At 49.3% G+C, this 20,115-nt stretch overlaps 1 protein-coding gene across 2 annotated transcripts in view; it reads right to left on the minus strand.

Annotated features, from left to right (window-relative positions):
* The window catches only part of PCNT (pericentrin), a 148,762-nt gene that overhangs the window by 92,647 nt on the left and 36,000 nt on the right, over positions 1-20,115 (minus strand). For both annotated transcript variants that reach the window (XM_053564663.1, XM_053564662.1), the window contains exons 8-14: positions 19,664-19,775; positions 17,825-18,068; positions 17,344-17,431; positions 13,881-13,989; positions 12,572-12,789; positions 5,812-6,242; positions 3,326-3,866 (exon numbers count right to left, since the gene is read on the minus strand). In XM_053564663.1, the coding sequence (XP_053420638.1) occupies positions 3,326-3,866; positions 5,812-6,242; positions 12,572-12,789; positions 13,881-13,989; positions 17,344-17,431; positions 17,825-18,068; positions 19,664-19,775 (1,743 nt within the window). The remainder of the gene's footprint in view (positions 1-3,325; positions 3,867-5,811; positions 6,243-12,571; positions 12,790-13,880; positions 13,990-17,343; positions 17,432-17,824; positions 18,069-19,663; positions 19,776-20,115) is intronic.

Below are 20,115 nucleotides of genomic sequence, written 5' to 3' on the forward strand. Positions count from 1 at the left end.
TCCTGTAGGGGAAGCCTCCTGTTCAGCAGTAGCCTGGTGTTTGCCCAGCAAACCCCAGACCCCACACCACACCCTGGAAGAACTGAGCCTCCCTCTGCACCCCCAGGGCTCTGCCCCAGGCCACTCACCACAGCACATGGCCCTCGTGGTTGGCCAGCTACCTCCAACATAGGCTCGGCCCCCTCCCAGGGCTCCTGCTGGCATCTGTCTGCTCTGTCCTGTGAAGCAGGCACTCTCCACACCCTCTCCCCACAGCACCCATGACCCACAGCCGCTGAGGTATCTGTGAGCACAGCAGTACTGGTAAAGCCTCAGGGGCAGGGCAAAAGCCAGAGGCCACAGTAGGAGCCGCTTTTGTGCACCCCGGGGCTTGGCCTGCTCTACTTGCTGCCATCATATCTCAGCTTTGCATGTTACCAAGCCCCTGCAGGTCTGCTGGCACCTACCCTGTCCTGGACCACAACCAGTTCCCCTCCAGTGGGCGCCCCCATCCAGTGTGGGTCTTCCCCACACTTCCTACAACTACTTTTTCCACTATTAAAGCTATACCATGGGCCAGGTGCAGTGGCTCACACCTGTAATCCTAGCACTCTGGGAGGCCAAGGTGGGTGGATCACCTGAGCTCACAGGTTCAACAATAGTCTGAGCAACAGCAAGACTCCTCTCTAAAAAATAAATAAATAAAATAAAATTATATATATGTATATATATATATATGTATATATATATATATATTTATGGGCATTGTGGTGGGCACCTGTAGTCCCAGCTACATGGGAGGGTGAGGCAAGAGAATCACTTGAGCCCAGGAGTTTGAGGTTGCTGCGACCTGTGATGCAATGGCACTCTACTGAGGATGACAAAGTGAGACTCTGTCTCAAAAAAAAAAAAAAAAAAAAAACAGCTAAACCATGGCTTAAAGTACACTTCAGGGATGAAATGCATGTTCCTCTTTTCTGAATTTTTTTTTAGACAAAGTTCATTTTATTCAAACCAAATAAACCAAGAACACCTAATTTAAATCCATAGTTTGGAGAGAAGTGTTATTCTCCACAGTAAGTTTTTCTGTGATGGAAGGTAGAACCTATGGCTGACACCTAAGGACCATATGACACCTAAGAACCACATGAACGTAAGAACCAGGTGACAGCTAAGGACCACGTGACAGCTAAGAACCACATGACACCTAAGAACTACATGACACCTAAGAACCAGGTGACATCTAAGGACCAAGTGAGACCTAAGGACTGCTATCCCACATGACAGGGCCTACCGCTCAAGACACCTTCCAGCAGCACAGACACCTCTCTATACATCAACAGGGCACTACTCTCTCTCAAGAAGTACATCCGGGTGGTGCCTGTGGTTCAGTGAGTAGGGCACCAGCCCCATACACCAAGGGTGGCGGGTTCAAAGCAGGTCCCAGCGAACTGCAACAAAAAAATAGCTGGGCATTGTGGCGGGTGCATGTAATCCCAGCTACCTGGGAGGCTGAGGCAAGAGAATCACCTAAGCTCAGGAGCTGGAGGTTGCTGTGAGCTGTGTGACACCACGGCACTCTATCGAGGGCGATAAAGTGAAACTCTGTCTCTACAAAAAAAAAAAAAAAAGAAGTACATCCCAAGCTGGGTGTGGCAGGCGCCTGCAGTCCTAGGACGATCGCTTGAGCCCTGTAGTGCAAGGTTGCAGTGAGCTGTGATGACACCACTTCACTCCAGCCCGGGCAACAGAGTAAGACTCTGTATCAAAAAGAAAAAGAGAGTCGGCTTGGTACCCATAGCTCAATGGTTAGGGAGCCAGCCACGTACACTGAGATTGGCAGGTTTGAATCCAGCCAGGGCCTGCTAAACAACAATGACATCTACAACAAAAAAAGAGCTGGGGCTCAGCGCCAGTAGCACAGCGGTTACAGCGCCAGCCACATGTACTAAGGTTGGTGGGTTGGAGCCTGGCCGGAGCTAGCTAACCAACAATGACAACTGCAACAAAAAATAGTCGGGCATGTGGCAGGCGCCTGTAGTCCCAGCTATGTGGGAGGCTGAGACAAGAGAATCGCTTAAGCCCAAGAGTTGGAGGTTACTGTGAATTGTGAGCACTCTACTGAGGGCAACATAGTTAAGACTCTGTCTCAAAAAAAAAACAACAGCCGGGCATTGTGGCGGGCACCTGTAGTCCCAGCTACTTGTGAGGCTAAGGCAAGAGAATCGCTTAAACCCAAGAGTTTGAGGTTGCCATGAACTGTGATGCCATGGCACTCTCTACCGAGGGCGACCTAGTGAGACTCTGTCTCAAAAAGAAAAGAAAGGAAAGAAAAAGAAAAAGAAAAAGAGAGGCACATGCCCTGACACCCAGTGAACCCAAGGACAGGATGCAGAGGCCCGAGATAGGCAAGTATCTCTACCCCTCGCCCCTGTCGAGAGAAAGCCTGGGCGTGCCCTATTCTGTAGGAACCTTAGCCTGGGAGCACACAACACTGAAGCTGAAACAAAAAATGACACCCTTACCGCTACTAGAGCAAAATCCCCTTTTTTCTTCCATTCTCACCCAGAGCTGAATGAAAGCAAACAATAAACTAACATTGTGAAGCCCAGGCACCATCCTGGCCGATAGCATGTTCATGTCAGCATCTGCTCACATCCACCTACCACCTGCTCTGTAACTTGGAGCATGGACTTCATACCCAACAGAGCAGCTGTTACATGCCACAGAGCCAGCTCTGATTACTTCCATCAACCCCAAGACCGAAACTCCCATTCTCCCCTACAGGGAGGCAAGCCCAACCCTCTCTGTGGCTCCACTGTCCACTTTGGGGAGAGAACATTCTAAAGACTTGAGTGTGGGGAGGAGAAAACCAAGTGTGTGTGATGAGACAGGTCCTAAGTCTGGGAGTGCGGCCCACACACAGTCTTGGGCACTTGGGCATGTCAACAATGCTGATCCTTGGCAATAGAAACTCCCCTTCATGCTAAAAACTTAAAATACCTGCCAAATGGACCGCCACCACTCTTGAAATGTAACAAAAGGGTCTAATTTCAGGACACATCAATACAGGAGATTATGCTCTGTACAGAGCACGAGAATGGTTCAGCTTCTTCCACCTGCAGGAAGCCGATAGCTCACACAAGACTCCTACACAAGTCTGGGACCAGGGGCCAAAGCCTTTGTCAAGGAGTCTGTGATCAAAATAACTCCTATAACTTACTGTTCTGAGCCCACTCACAACACAACACGCAGACACACCCACACGGATGCCCATGACCATGCACACACATGCTCAGCGTGCAGTGGAAACACATAGGCAATAGGGTACAGGCCAGCGCCTCACCTGGAGGGCCTGCAGGCTGTCGCCGTGCCCAGCACTCACACCACCTCTCAGGCTGCCCTTCACAGACTGAAGCTCCTTGTCACGTTCCCGCTGAAGTTTCTCCAGCTCCTGCGTCAAATTCATTTGGTGAAAAGCATCCTTTTTCTGCAGTTGCTCCTTGAAGTCTGTTCGCAAATGAACAATGGCCCGTCTGTGCTCCTCTCGAGCAGTCTCAATCTCAGACAGATAGCGGGACGCCAAAGAGTCCAGGTCTGACAGGTGCCTTCTCTCCAGGGCACTGACCTCGCTGGCATGTTTTATCTGTAGCTCAGCCACATGCTCATCCAACAGAGCCTGCTGTTCACTCTCCATGGAGGCTGCCAGCTCTCCAAGCTCAGCCTGGTGTCTGGCCTCCAGTTCCTGCGTCACAGACTGAAGGTGCTGCTGGTGTCGCTCCTGGAGCAGCTGCAGCTCGTGGGCGTGTTGCTCTTGGGCCTCCCGGAGGAAAGCATCTTGTTCCACCTTGAACTTCTCCATGATTTCCTTACGTTCTTCTAAAAACCTGAAGTAACATTCAAAGTGAACACAGACGAAAACACAGCCTTGAAGCACCAATCCTCATGAACACCAGGCCACACTTCCAACAAAAAACTCCACTCCAACCAGTCACCATTCCTGGATGTGAAATGTCCTCACTCCTCATTCTTCTACCAACAGTCTGAGAGAGATGAGTGGGGGCGTGAAGGGGCCCCATGAAGGCACAGGAGCTCAGGGGCAAGAGCCTCAGAGTTGCCGGGTCACATGGGAGAGGACCAACACACACCTCAAGAAACTACAGACACATCACCTGACCATTCAGCCCTGGAGCGACCTCTGCACCCCAGCAGGGAGAGGAGAAATAAAAAGGCCCCAGGGCAGGCAGCAGAACCCATAGGAAAGGACCAAGAGCCAAAGAAGCCTGGGCCTGGAAGAGTCCTAGGGAAGCGCAAGGCACACGAGACACACAGACAACACGAGGTGTGAAGATCTTTGTGCGTCACCATCTGCCAAAGCCCTGTGTCAGTTTTCCACAGACCGTCTCATTCACCACAGAGTGAGGGCACTAAGTCTCTCAAGGCTGAACATCTCACTGCATTTGCGCAGCCTAGAGGTATGGACTTGGGTGTGAGCTCTCCAACCCCAGGGCAGAGTTCCTAAACGCTACTCCGGGGAACAGACGAGAAGAGACAAGAATAGCAGGTCCAAAGACCCCACAAGGATGGCCAGGGCCATCACAGCCACACACAATGAACTAAAATAAAATCTTAACCCCATAGCTGACTGAATAGAACCCCTCCTGGTCCAGGGGACCCCAGAAAAATGCCCTAAAACTGAGCTTCTGGCCATGAGAACTGAGGCAGACATGCCTCATCACACCCCTCCCTATTTGGGGACATCCTTTGTGACTCATCATCAGACTCTAACCCTGATTAGCAGACTCCTTAAGTTAAAACATTCTAAGTCAGTGGTTCTCAACCTTCCTAATGCCACAACCCTTTCATACAGTTCCTCATGTTGTGGTGACCTCCAACCATAAACTTATTTTTGTTGCTACTTCATAACTGTAATTTTGCTACTGTTATGAATTGTAATATTAATATCTGATATGCAGGATGGTCTTAGGCAACCCCTGTAAAAGGGTCGTTCGATCCCTAAAGGGTCGCAACTCACAGGTTGAGATCCGCTGTTCTAAATCTTTAGACAAAGCTTCATTTCTTTAACCAATAACAAATCAAGCACTCTTTAAACCCACCCATCACCTGTAACCCCAGCTTCAGGATGTCCCACCTTTTCGGGCCAAACCAGCTCACTTCCCTGTATCGACTTAGGGTTGTACATGTGATTCTGAATCCCTGAAGGAAGCAGCCCAAGTTGTGACCCAGCTGCGCAACAGAGATCTTAGGACCTTCCACGGCTACATCTGGTCACACACACTGGGCTCCAAACAAACCTCTTTATTTTAGACTTTGGGTCTTTTTCCATTAATAGATGAGGCTCACAAATAGAGGCAAAGAACCCAACTGTGCTCTAAATCTACTTAAAACTTTAGGAGAGTATGAATGCATCAGGAAAAATGTTTATTTTAAAAAATTACATTTACATTAAAAAAACCCTTACATGGATAAACTGCATGTCCACGTAACATCTCCAAAATGAGGTTTAAGGTTCTGCTACTGAAACTTTAAGACACGCAAACAAAAAACATTGATAAGGTGACCCATGGCCCTCAGGTCCACCCGAGGAGCAACTCTGCGGGTTTGGGCATGACCATTGACAGAACTGCCTGTGCTAACTCAGGGTCAAACTCAGCCCCTCACACCTGGCTTCACCTCCTCCCAGACTCGTCTGCTGGCTAAGAGCCCACGGCACATCCTCCCAGGCCTGTTCCTCAGCCTTCAGCTGACACCATTTGGGTCTCAGGGAACCAGCAGACAGCTCCTGCCAGGACCACATGCCCAGCTGCTCACCTGCTCCGGGCCAGCATCAGCTGCAGGGCACAATCCTCCTGTGCCCGGGCCGTGGGCAGCTCCGGGCCACACTGGCTGCACAGTGGAGCCTCATCCACAGACAATCCCTGCTCCAGCTGCTGCAGGCGGCCTTGCTGCTCCTCTAGCGACCGCTCCAGCTCCAGGATCTGCGCGGCCTGCTGGTCCTGCAGCTGCCTCATCTCTGCCTCCCGTAGCTCAAAGCAGCTCCTCAGTGAGCGCTGCTCCCGCGCGGCCTGTTCCCTCAGGTCGAGGAGCAGCAGAGCCAGCTTCTCCTCAGCATCTCTCTTCAGGCCCTCACTCCTAACTCTCCACTCTGCTTCCTTCTGTTTGAATTCCTGCTTCATTAGTTGGTTCTTCTCCTTTGCTTCATTTAGCTCTTCTTGGTGGGCTTGAAGTAAATTATGCTTTACCTACAGATAGCATAATTGTATTTAAAGAGAAAGAAATTAGGGGAAAAGATCACTGGAAGCAATGACCCAGGCTCGGCGCCCGTAGCTCAGTGGTTAAGGGTACCGGCCACATGCACCTGAGGTGGCGGGTTCAAACCCAGCCCAGGCCTGTTAAACAACAATGACAACTGCAACAACAAAAAAAATAGGCGTTTGTGGCAGGTGCCTGTAGTCCCAGCTACTTGGGAGGCTGAGGCAAGAGAATCACTTATGCCCAAGAGTTTGAAGTTGCTGTGAGCTGTGACGCCACAGCACTCTACTGAGGGTGACATAGTGAGATTCTGTCTATAACAAAAAAAAGCAGAAGAGGGGCAGCGCATGTGGCTCAAACGAGTAGGGTACCAGCCCCATATACCAGAGGTGGTGAGTTCAAACCCAGCCCTGGCCAAAAACTGCAAAAAAAAAAAAAATCAGAAGAAGCAATAACCCAAATCCATCTCTGAAGACATAAACTCCACAGTGCACAGAGGTTATGCAGAATGCAGCAGTGGGAATGCTCCTCGTGTTGTCAAGAATGCATGGAACCTAAGAGGAACAAACTAATTTCAAACTAAATAAAATGAAATGGATCCTGCATAACATGTTTTCCACATGCTGGCACCTAGAACTGACTGTCCTATCTCTGGAGCTGACAAAAACTAATAAGAGAGCACAGACAGGCGCAGGGCCAATGGTAGAAGCTGGGTCAGGCACCCAGGAAACAAGGAGAGCAAAGGATGAGATGAGCTCAAGTCTTCTGAGAGCCACATGATTTGAGATACAGAAAGAACTGGAATAAGCAGGTAATAAACTGAAACTCATACTTTGAAAGGTCTCTGAGGGCAGAGAGATGAAGGAGAAAGCAGGTGACAAGCAAATACCGATTTTCAATAGGACAAAAGCAGGTTGACAAACCACTAAACATTATCAATAAGAAACAAAACAAAGGCATATAAAACTGACTTCAACTCCTTATTTAAAAATTAAGTTATTAAAAACAAAATGTAGGGCGGCGCCTGTGGCTCAGTCAGTAAGGCGCCGGCCCCATATACCGAGGGTGGCGGGTTCAAACCCGGCCCCGGCCAAACTGCAACCAAAAAATAGCCGGGCGTTGTGGTGGGCGCCTGTAGTCCCAGCTGCTCGGGAGGCTGAGGCAGGAGAATCGCTTAAGCCCAGGAGTTGGAGGTTGCTGTGAGCTGTGTGAGGCCACGGCACTCTACCGAGGGCCGTAAAGTGAGACTCTGTCTCTACAAAAAAAAAAAAAAAAAAAAACAAAATGTATAGGCTCAGCACCTATGGCTCAAGAGGCTAAGACACCAGCCACATACACCTGAGCTGGTGGGTTCGAATCCAGCCCGGGCCTGCCAAACAATAATGATGGCTGCAACCAAAAAATAGCCAGGCATTGTGGCGGGTGCCTGTAGTCCCAGCTACTTGGGAGGCTGAGGCAGGAGAATCGCTTGAGCCCAGGAGTTGGAGGTTGCTGTGAGCTGTGATGCCACAGCTCTCTAACCAGGGCGACAGCTTGGGGCTCTATCTAAAAAATAACAAAAATAAAAATAAATAATAAATAATAAAATGTATAGGCTCAGGGCCTGTGGCTCAAGCGGCTAAGGCACAAGCCATATACACCGGAGCTGGCGGGTTCGAATCCAGCCCAGGACTGCCAAACAACAACGACAGCTATAACCAAAAAATAGCCAGGCATTGTGGTGAGCACCTGTAGTCCCAGCTACTTGGGAGGCAGAGGCAGGAGACTCACTTGAGCCCAGGAGTTGGAGGTTGCTGTGACCTGTGATGCCACAGCACTCTACCCAGGTTGATAGCTTGAGGCTCTGCCTCAAAAAAATAAAATAATAAAAAAAAATAAAACGTATAATCTACCATGGAATTAAAGACAGAAGCAGTAATAAAGTTTAGGGTCCTACCACTGGTGATGGCACAGCAGCTCCAGTCAAACTAAGCTTCCCAGAGACAACCATAAACTCTGAATAAAATGTGAGAAACTTCGGAGGCTCTGGAGAGAACTAAAAGCAGGCACACCTAGGAAAGGGTCCACACTCAGGGGAAAGCAGTGACCCCTGCTCCCTCTTTAGGACCTTGGGTGAACTGGGGTAGGGTTGTGCCACGATGTGTGAACAAGAACAGCCAGACAGGGAAAGTTAGGATCGTGTCTGGGAACAAACCCTGCCTGGATCTCAGGCAGGCCTAAGCTATACTGTGTGGGGAGAAGCCACCAGCAGGCAGGTAAAGGGGCTGCAGTGACACCACAACACAGGGCAGCAGAGCAGGCGGTGCGGACACTCAACTGCAGTCCACACAGAACCACTAGCCACTGCTCTTCAGAGTCTCAAAGCTGCAGATGCTGGCCCGGATGTGGAGAGAAGGGAACACTTTTACACTGTTGGTGGGACTGCAAACACATGCAGTTTGGAAAAAAGTATGGAGAATCCTCAAAGAACTCAAAATAGACCCCCCATTTGATCCTGCAATCCCATTATTAAGCATCTACACAGAAGAAAAGAAGTCATTTTCTCATAAGGACATTTACACTAGATTGTTTACTGCTGCTTAATTTACAATCACCAAGATTTGGAAACAACCTAAATGCCCATCAACCCAGGAATGGATTAACAAACTGTGGTGTATGTATACCATGGCATACTATTCAGCCATAAAAAGATGGAACCTTTACATCTGTTTAACCTGTAATAACCTGGATGGAGTTGAAACATGTTCTTCTTAGTAAAGTAACACAAGAATGAAAAAGAAAGTATCCAATGTACTCAATACTAATATGAAGCCAGTACAGGATCTAATACACGCCACATTAAGAGAAAAATTCGATTCAATTCAAAATGGGAAAGGGGGACTGGTGTGCTCCCAATTAAGGGGCACAATGTAAGGTATCTGGCACACCTCCTGGGTGCAGGACACAACTACAATAAAGAGCCTACCTAACAAATGCAAACATTGTAACCTAATTCTTTATACCCTCAAATTAACCTGAAATAAAAAAGAATACTCTTCAGAGGAGTAACAGTGGAGAATCCACACTCTCCAACCCACCATTTACAATGTCCAGGATACAATTCAAAATTAATGATAAACTCTGGACCTGATGGCTCACACCTGCAATCCTAACACTCAGGGAGACAGAGGTAGGTGGATCCCTTGAGCTCAGGAATTCAAGACAAACCTGAGCTAGAGCGACACCATCACTACTAAGAATAGAAAACTAGCCAAGCATGGTAGTGGGTGCCTGTGGTCCCAGCTACTCAAGAGGCTGAGGAAGGAGGATCACTTGAGCTCAGGAGTCCGAGGTTGCTGTCAGCTATGAACACCACTGCACTCTAGTGTGGGCAACAGAGCGAGACTGTCTCAAGAAAAAAGAAAAAGGCAGATACTGTCAGAACAAATCAGAAAATACCCAACTATATGCTGCCCACATGAAAAGCGCTTCATTTTGAATAGGTTGAAAAGTAAAATGGAGGGCAGAGGGCTTTTTCTGGCTGGACCAAAAGTTGGCTAAGAAAGTTGAAGAGCTCTGCTGTGGAATTTGTGGCTTTGGTGAAACTGGAATCATGACAGGTCCAGAAAGTGATGCCCAATTCTAGTTTGCTGGTATTAAAAAATAATTCAACTCTTTTTTTTTTTTTAATTAAGGTTGTTTTTTTTTTTATTGTTGCAGTTTGGCCGGAGTTGAGTTTGAACTCACCACCCTCAGTATATGGGGCCAGCACCCTACTCACTGAGCCACAGGCACCACCCAATAATTCAACTCTTATACTCTCACAGGTAGAATGTATTGTGTACTGGCCAATATGGAAGCATTGCTTTGATAATCTTATAGTTCAAGTTAACATCTAAAACAACTCCAGATACTAAGCAACATAAATGGATTCCAAACTGTACTTCATCTCCATGCCTGGAGAAGCTAATGTAACCTCGTCATGTGATATTCAATTTGTACAATAAATCATGAGCCTGGGGAAAAAAAGAAAAGTAAAATGGAATAAAAAGGTACACTATGCAAATAAAATATGTGGGAAGGTGGGAATGACTATTAACAAAAGAAAAAGTAGATTTCTAGTGGAACTGCAAACTAGTACAACCTTTCTGGAAGGAAGTATGGAGAAACCTCAAAGCACTCAAGCTAGACCTCCCATTTGATCCTGCAGTCCCATTACTGGGCATCTACCCAGAAGGAAAAATATCCTTTTATCATAAGGACACTTGTACTAGACTGTTTATTGCAGCTCAATTTACAATCGCCAAAATGTGGAAACAGCCTAAATGCCCACCAACCCAGGAATGGATTAACAAGCTGTGGTATATGTATACCATGGAATACTATTCAGCCATTAAAAAAAATGGAGACTTTACATCCTTCGTATTAACCTGGATGGAAGTGGAAGACATGGGCGGCGCCTGTGGCTCAAGGAGTAGGGCACCGGTCCCATATGCTGGAGGTGGCGGGTTCAAACACAGCCCCGGCCAAAAATCACACACACAAAAAAAAAAAAGGAATTGGAAGACATTATTCTTAGTAAAGCATCACAAGAATGGAGAAGCATGAATCCTATGTACTCAATTTTGATATGAGGACAATTAAGGTTATGGAGGGGGAAGCAGAAAGAGGGATGGGGGGGGCCTTGGTGTGTGTCACACTTTATGGGGGCAAGACATGATTGCAAGAGGGACTTTACCTAACAATTACAATCAGTGTAACCTGGCTTATTGTACCCTCAACGAATCCCCAACAATAAAAAATAAATAAATAAAATAAAATAATCAAAAAAAAAAAAAGAAAAAAAGTAGATTTCTAGATAAAATACTATAGGAAGGAAAAGGAACATTTAACTAATGATAAAAGGGTAAATTTTTCAGAAAGATACTACAATCATAAATGTGTACATGTGTGATAATATTGAGTTTCAAAATGCCCAAAGCAAAAATTAACAAAATTAAAAAGAGAAATAATTCCACACCTCTCCGGTGATGCATATTAGTGGGTAAAATGAAGACCTGGGAAATAAACATTGGTGTGAACATTAAAACGTCCCTTGGGCAAATCTGTCTGGGTTGACAGCGACTGGAAGACTGCACGAGTGCAGACCAAAGCCAGCCTACTGCTGCCAGCCAGACACCAGCCACAGGGACCTATCTTGCCTGAAGTCCTTGGCAACACTTTAGATTAAAAACTCACGCGTATGCGGTGCCTGTAGCTCAGTAGGTAGGGCACAAGCCACATACGCCCAGGCTGGCGGGTTTGAACCCGGCCTGGGCCAGCTAAACAACAATGACAACTGCAAGAAAAAATAGCCAGGTGTTGTGGCAGGTGCCTGTAGTCCCAGCTATTTGGGAGGCTGAGGCAAGAGTATCACTTAAGCCCAATGTTTGAGGTTGCTGTGAGCTGTGATGCCACAGCACTCTACCAAGGGTGACACAGTGAAACTCTGTCTCAAAAAAAAAAAAGACTTACATGTGGGTGGGCGCCCATAGCTCAGTACTTAAGGCGCCAGTCACATACTCCAGGGCTGTTGAGTTCAAACCTGGCCCAGGCCTGCTAAACAAACAACCAAACAAAAAATAGCCGGGCATTGTGGTAGGCACCTATAGTCTCAGCCACTAGGGAGGCAGAGGCAAGAGAATCACTTGAGCCCAAGAGTTGAGGGTGCTGAGCTGTGATGCTACAGCACTCTACCAAGGGTGACAAACTGAGACTCTATCTCAATAAAATTTAGTAAATAAATAAAAATTCACATGTGATCAAACTTGCAGGTGATAATAGCTTCCTATCAAACTGTTTTGATGGATGAAGAAAAATCCAAAGGACATTCACAAGAAACAGCAAGAGGGTGAAAGGAGCAGGAAACAATATAAATGATTACCCACTCTAAGCATGAGATGGCGAGGCATGAAAACCCGAGCCCACGCTGCTTCTACCACACCAACACTGCGGCAAGGCCCAGGCAACTGGGCCACGATCTGTTTTATCGTTCTGTCAACATTTACACTGGCATGGCAGTGACTTTGTTACCTTCTCAAAAATGGCTAGAAAGGGGCCAGGGCCTGCATTTTTCACAGATGTAAAACAGTCACCTGGAAGAGCCCAGGGAAGCTGGGCCTAACCTAAGACACCCAGATGAATGACATCAGAAGGTGGCTGAAGGCAGGCAGCAACCGCCAGCTGGTGCCTCCTCCTGTCAGCTCCTGAGATGATCTGAGTCAGGCCTTGGCTCTGGCTCCAAGTGGTACCTGCCCTGGTCCGCTTGGGGGTGGGGGGGGGGAACGCGCCATAGGCTCACCTGCTCCAGATCCTCCTTCACACGGATTTCATGCTGCAATTGCTCGTGTAAGTTTCTTTTTTCTATTTTTAAGAGTTTAATCTCTTCTTTGAGCTCAGTCTGAAGTAGTGAAAGTTCAACTTTGTGCTCAGTTTCCAAACCCAAGTCTCTTGCAGCCACCTCCCAGTCAGCCTCCTCAGCTGCATCCTGAGCACCAGGGAGAGGCAGCACGGCCAGTGCTGCAGGGTGGGGAGGAACAGTCAGACTCCAGGGCCACCCTAAGTGAGCCCTTTGAACACACTGGAGAAGATGCTCTGAGCTTCAGGGGTCCAGAGCTGACTCAGCAACAGGGCAGGTGCCACTCGCGAAAGGGTCCCTTTGGAATGTATGTTCAGTATTGCCTAGCCCCTGGGCTGCAGGAGGCCCTCAGGTGAGCACAGCAGCCACTGCTCTCTCACAGTAGTGACCCTGAGCCAGCTGCCGCCCAGGCAGACCCACCTGCCTATCACCTGACGCATATCTCAGGGTCTGCAAGGTGACCTCACAAAGCCTGGCAAAAGGCCAGGTGCCGGAGGCTATTGTCCCAGCACCCATGCTGGTTCTGTGGGCCCAGCACATCCTCTACCGCCAGCCTATGTCCTCTTCAGAAGAGCAGTGAGGGCAAAGGTGTCCAGCAGGCAGGAACCTGACGCCAAGCACAACCCTTGGTACAGCAGGACGACTGGCAGACAAGCCCCCAGTACCCACTGTGCACAGCTCCTTGGATCTAGGGGGGTTCGTGCTGCACTGGCGCCACAATACCCAGGTGTGGAGCCTGACCCGCCATACCCTCAAGGCCCTCCTCTGGGTCACTGGCCTGCACCATGGGGGTCTGTGCCAGAATCACTGTACAGCGCCACTGAGACATGCTGCTGGGATGACGATGCTTCTCTATCCTGTCACTGTCCTGCCCCTGCCCGACCCCTGCCACCCTAGAGCTCTTCCTGGACGTCCCATGGCCACAGACCTCAAGTGACCAGCCAGGCCAGGCCTGACAATCTTCCCACCCTGGGTCTGTGGGATCCCCCAGGGCATGACCACCCTCCCAAGGGAGAGTGGTCATCAACACCCAGCCATCCCATGAGAGGCCCACCCTGCAGAGGAGCCACCCAAGCAGCAGCCTGCTTGGTATCATACCAGGAGCTGGAGACCGGGAACAAAGGCCCCATGCCCTGAGCACCTTCACTGTCCAGCTCCAGCTCCTCACATAAGAGGCAGGTTCCACCAAGGATCCCACCCCCACCAACATCCCACAGGGTCAACAAGCCAGCAGCTAATGAGACACTCCCACCTTGTCCTTGTTCTTCCAAGAGCTCCCAGGTATGGAGAGGGGACTGTAACGCTTCTAATTCATGCCTGTGGTTTTCTCCTAACTCTACTGGAGAACAGGCCAGGCTCTCCTATGGAGCAATCACAGAGTACAGAGGACAAGTCCAGTTACTTGGCTGCTGGTACCAGAGAACATACACACATCCCACAGAATCCATGGCAGCTGCAGGCATGGAACAGGCACCGTGTGTCACCCCCTGCCATGGGCCCTCAGTCACTGCAGGGCCCCTGCTGCTGCATTCTCAGTAATGAACAATGAGGGAAGTGCTCCCTAGGTGCCCCGAGTCTTTCTGCTCCCCTTAAAATGTAGGCAGCAAATCCATCATCCTTCAAACCCACAGAGGAGTCACGTGACCTGCACTTCATGCTTCTAATGAGCTATCTTCTCGGTCAAAGCTTTAATTCTTTTTTTTTCTTTTTGAAACAGTCTCATCATGTCACCCTCTGTAGAGTGCTATGGCATCACAGCTCACAACAACCTCAAACTCTTGGGCTTAAGCGATTCTCTTGCCTCAGCCTCCCAAGTAGCTGGGACTACAGGCGCCCGCCATAATGCCTGGCTATTTTTGTTGTTATTGTTACTATTATTGTTGCAGTAGTACTAGTTGTCATTGTTGTTCAGCAGGCCTGGGGCCGGGTTCGAACCCGCCATCCCTAATGTATGTGGCTAGCACCCTAGCCAGTGAACTACAGGGGCCGAGCCTAATTTTCATTTCTTACAGAACTAGACACCTCAACAGATGAGACAGTCTCAAACCCTGGGACACCAAGTGCATAAAGGATTGCCAAATACTGAGCACGGGGAAGAGGAGTTGCCAGGATGGACAGGACCAACAAGCAGGGCATAGAGGCCCCATGGCAGGGTCAGAGACAAGACTGAATTGCTGGGCCAGGAGAAGTGATGATCAAAGGAGCAACAAGACTCTCAAGGTCAGTAGCAATCTGAGAGATCCCAACTAAAGCCAGTCACAGCCTGCCAGTCAGACAAGGAGACTCATCTCAGAACGCCTCGCCGCGTGGGAGCAGCAGCCAGGACAGTTTTGAGGAGGGCAGTTTGTCCTATCATTATTTTAAATCCACACAGTTTTGATTCAACATACTCAGAGTCCATCATTTTAATCTCCTCCCCCTTTGGAAATACCACTAAAATAATAGGGGAAAAAAATAATTTATATACCTAGTAAGAAAAGAAATAGAGAAAGAGGCAATCCACAAACAACTTCACCAACCATGGGAAGACAAAAGGCACAGGGTGTCACAGCCCCATGCTCATATGGCAGGGCATGTGCTCCATGGACACCCAGGAGGCCAGGAACAGAGAGATGGATACTATGCTCACCCCACACTGACCGGGGTGCTGCAGAGGAGACAGTGGGGACCCCCTGCCCCCCTTCCTCAAGAACCTGACACCAAGGACCCCAAGAGGCTGAGAAACTGCCTCCAGAGAGGAAGATGCCCCTGGAGAGAGGCAACACCACCCAGGGATAGCTCTGTGTTTAGTGCAAAGTCCCTGAGGCCACAGGGGCTTGCACCTCCTACAATACCAAACATGGCCCCTGACAGAAAACAGAAGAAATCTCAGAAATAGGAACCACTGCCAGCAGAGCTGAGCACAAGCGCTGCACCCACAGGACAGCACAGGTCAGCACAAGGGCAGGACGAAACAAATAAGAAATTCAACTGGAAAAATTAAAAGAGATAGAGAAAACCAACCACTCAGAAAACAGAACCAAAACAGATATGAGATGAGAGATAAAAATTTAAGAAAATCGGTGGCTTCATTGTAGAGGTCACATGTGAGTCTCATAGGAGTTGCAAAGGGAGGACAAAGAGTGCAAAGAAAAACAGTCACACAAAAAAAAACACAACACACGTTCAGCACCCGTAGCTTAGTGAGTAGACTGCCGGCCACTCACTGGCAGGTTCAAGCCCAGACCAGGCTTGCTAAACAACAATGACAACTGCAACCAAAAAATAACTGAGCATTATGGCGGGCACCTGTAGTCCTAGCTACTCGGGAGGCTGAGGTAAGAGAATCGCTTAAGCCCAAGAGTTTGAGGTTGCTGTGAATGAACTGTGATGCCACAGGACTCTACTGAGGGTGACATAGTGAGACTCTGTCTCAAAAACAAAAACAAACAAACAAAACACATTTCCCAAAAGTGAAGCCAGAGTGTGAGAGCCCAAGGCCCTGCCCTGTGTCCAGCGTGAAAAAGCAGCACAGACTAGGGAGGGAGGCAGTGCTGATCCCATGATGGAAACAGAGGGCGGGGCTTGGGGCACGCACTCCAGCAGCACTGGGACAAGTGACAGAAGTGACAGAAGAGCCCCTTCCAGGGAAGCAAAGCCAGCTCAGATACAGGAGGATGCAGGTCAAGCGGCTAAGGCGCCAGCCACATACACCAGGGCTGGCAGGTTCAAATCCACCCAGGCCTGCCAAACAATGACAACTACTACCAAAAAAAAAAATAGCAGGGTGTTGTGGTGGACACCTGTAGTCCCAGCTACTTGGGAGGCTGAGGCAAGAGAATCACTGAAGCCCAGGAATTGGAGGTTGCTATGAGTTGTGATGCCACGGCACTCTACCCAGGGCAATAGCTTAAGGCTGTCTAAAAACAAAAAAAAAGAAAGAAAGAAAGAAAGAAAGAAAAGGTGTTTAGTGTGAATCCAGCAAAGCACAATTCACATATCCTTCAGGGTGTCATGAGGGTGCCAGTGGGAAGGGGCTGAGGGGAGGGCTTGGCTCTCCTGCCCACCCTTCCCTGCCCTGATCTACGTCCTTGATCAAAAAGTACATAAAGAAAAAAATAGGCTCAGTGCAGCTAACATGCCAGCCATATACACCAGAGCTGACAGGTTTGAATACAGCCTGGGCCCGCCAAACAACAATGACAACTACAAAAAACAGCTGGGCATTGTGGCGGGCGCCTGTAATCCCAGCTACTTGGGAGGCTGAGGCAAGAGACTCTCTTAAGCCCAAGAGTTGGAGGTTGCTGTGAGCTGAATGCCACGGCACTCTAACCAGGGCAACAGCTTGAGACTCTTTCTCAAAAAAAAAAAAAAAAAAGAAAAGAAAAGAGAAGAAAAAAATAGTTAAAAAGTACATAAAAGAGCCTGAGAGTGGAGAGCACCGGTGCCCCCAGCCACCTCAGAGAGGCTGAGGCGGGAGGGTTGCCGGAACCCAGGAGTTTCAGGCTGTGGTGAGCTGTGATAACCCCACTGCACTCCAGCCCAGGTGACAGAGCAAGACCCTGTCTCAAAGACAGAAAGTGCAGGAAGAGAGGACCACAATGTGGTGAGGGGTCTCTGCCGAGAGGCCTCCCCTGCATGAGGTGTCAGGGAGGCTGGAGACACCACACAGCACAGACACACTGTATACAAACTCCAGTCACAGGACTCACCCCTCCCAGAGATTAGTGTACTACCTTATGTTGCTCAGGCTGAAGGACAAGCTGGTCGTGGCAGCCTGTTTTTTCTTTTTCAGTTGTTTCTTCTGAACATGTGCAGAATGCGCTGAGAGAGAAAACAAGTTTCACAACATGCACATCTCCCTCTTCTGCCTGGACTCTGCTATGTCTTGGAAATGACTGTGCCCTTTTCTCACTTCCAAGGCAAGGACAGGTGACACCCCCTCTGTGCTCAGACCAGCCAGAGTCATGGCAAGGGGTGGGAATGAAACCCTGACGAGAGGATGACCACATCTCATCCATTCGGCAGAGACCTGCAGGTCAAGGACCCAGGACCATGTGCCAGCGTCATCTTGTCTCGAGTCCTGACCATGACAGGTGCTTCTAAAACCAAGGGCTTTTGGTCTCCATTAGCATGAAATGATCAAAACTATGCCTCAATTCAGCACAAAGGTCCTACATTTTAGGAACACATTTAAGATAAAAATGCTTTCTTAACCTGATTTCCACAGCCTCCAGAAAAGAATCTGCCTTCGTGTCCTGCAGCCGTTGCTGTAACAGAATCAGGTCTTCCCGGTAGCTTTTCTCAGCATCCCTTAATTTCTCTTCAAAATACACTCTCAGCTGCTCCAGGTCAGACTCATGCTGGGCTCGTTCTCGCTGCTGCTGCTGCTCCAAGTCTCGCTTCAGGAGCTCCAGCTCCCCAACGCGGGATGCTTGCACCCGGAGCTGTTCTTGGAACTCTGCCACAAGACACCACCACACAACTGTCTTACAATGAGACACCAACAATCAGGGGACAGCAAGGACCTGTGCAGGGGGCAGAGTCCTGGGAAGGGCTGCACTCCCAGAGGTATGATGAGAGACTACTTGGAGTAGAGTGCACCCCTAGCAGTGCTGTAGGCCCAAGGCAGGGTGCAAGCAGCCCTGCACATGGAAGGAGGTGGATGGGCTCTCGGGCCCACAGCCAGCAAGGCCACAGATGCCAGCCCTGCCCCTTGACACATGGGCTCTGCCAGGACCTGACGGAGAGGGGGCAGACACAGGTCAGGACAGAGCCCACACCAGGACTTCAGCTGTGGTATGCCCTGGGTGGGAAACCCAGCCACATGGTCTCGGACTTCCTTTGAGCTGTTCAATGTGGGTTGTTTGTGGCCACCAGGTTTGTAACAGACTAAAACAGAGACCCTAAGGGAGAGTGTCTTCATCGCCACTGTGGCTGCTCTGTGGCAATAAACTGCTCATGAAGCTGGTCACACCCCAGAGATTTCAAATCAAAGTCCTCTGGATGGGTCCCCAGATGCAGGACAGACCCACAGCACCATGTGCAGAGCTGGAGCCTGTGTTCAAGCAGCCACCTAGGGCCATCAGCTCCCTCCTCCAGCTCCCAGGATGGCTCCTGAGCAAAAGGCAAATTGGCAGCCACCCCCCAACCTGCTACTGGACAGAGCTCAGGGCTGGACACAGAACCCAGCCTTATCTGCCCCTGAGGTAACAGACAGTCATTCCCTAACAGCCTTATTTTTAGATTTTTGGGCCTTTCTCATAAGAACTAAATCTTTCCTTCAAATCACATACCCACAGGGGCAATTGGTGGGTTTAAAGGGCTATGTCTGGGCTGGGCACAGTGGCTCGCACCTGTAATCCAAGCACTCTAGGAAGGTGAGGTGGGTGGATTGCCTAAGCTCAGGAGTTCAAGACCAGCCTGAGCAAAAACAAGATCCTGTCTCTACTAAAAATAGAAAAACCAGCTGGGTATTGTAGTAGGCACTTATAGTCCCAGCTACTTGGGAGGCTGAGGCAGGAGGATCACTTCAGCCCAAGAGTTTGAAGTTGCTGTGAGCTGTAACACCATGGGTGACAGAGTAAGACTCTGTCCCACAAAAATAAATAAATAAATAAAAGGCTCTGTCTATAGATATCTCCCTCTATCTCCTGTGGCCCTGGACACTGATGGCCTGACTGAACCTGATCACCATGTGCTGCCAGGCACAAGAGGTTCTGCCCACCCTGGAGCAGCCTGTCCTCAGTGCCGAGCAGAAGCCTGACATAAAACGACTAGGCCAGGGATTTGGGGTCTTCCAAAGAGCTCAGTGGCAGGCGGGGCCTGGAACACAGGTCCAGTGGCACAAGTGGGACTGGGGTCACAAGAGAACACTATAGCTACAGCCACTGAGGGGTGCATGTGGCAGTATATGACATGGCACTGTGCTGTGACCCAACATGCCAGCTGAGGCCACAATTCTACAGTTGTTAAATTCTGGTTTGGGGTTTTAACAATCAAAAACATACAACTTCAGCTTTTGAGGGTTTGAATTGTCCATGTGAAATTCCTCACCATTCAGCTCCTGTCTGTTGGTTCTTGCAGAATCGAGCTGAGCCCACAGGCACCTGATTTCTTCTTGAGACTGCGCCTTCAGGTCCTCGTATGATGCTTGAAGAGTCTCTAACTGGGAAAAGCAATGTCTGCGTAAGGACCTGAGGAGATAAGCCCCTCCCCATTGGCACTGGCAAGTGTGCTTCTGCAGTATTAGTCCTGTTACCTGTAAATACCTCAGGGTGAGACTCACATCCCTGCAAACTCACAGAAGACCAGCAACAGTCTGATAAGAACAGCTCTGCTCCTGAAGGCAGCTGACCCACCAGACAGCGCTCTAAGGATGACAGCAACTTCTGGGAGGGCAAGCCCTGGGCAGCTCGGGCCTCAGGATGCTGAGCACAGCCAGATGGCATTCCCATGTGGCCACCTGCAGGCCCATGGTCTATGGCTATGTCTGTCCGCACCTACCT

The sequence above is a fragment of the Nycticebus coucang genome, chromosome 16, assembly GCF_027406575.1.
Source record: "Nycticebus coucang isolate mNycCou1 chromosome 16, mNycCou1.pri, whole genome shotgun sequence".
In the NCBI taxonomy this organism is placed as follows: Eukaryota; Metazoa; Chordata; class Mammalia; order Primates; family Lorisidae; genus Nycticebus; species Nycticebus coucang.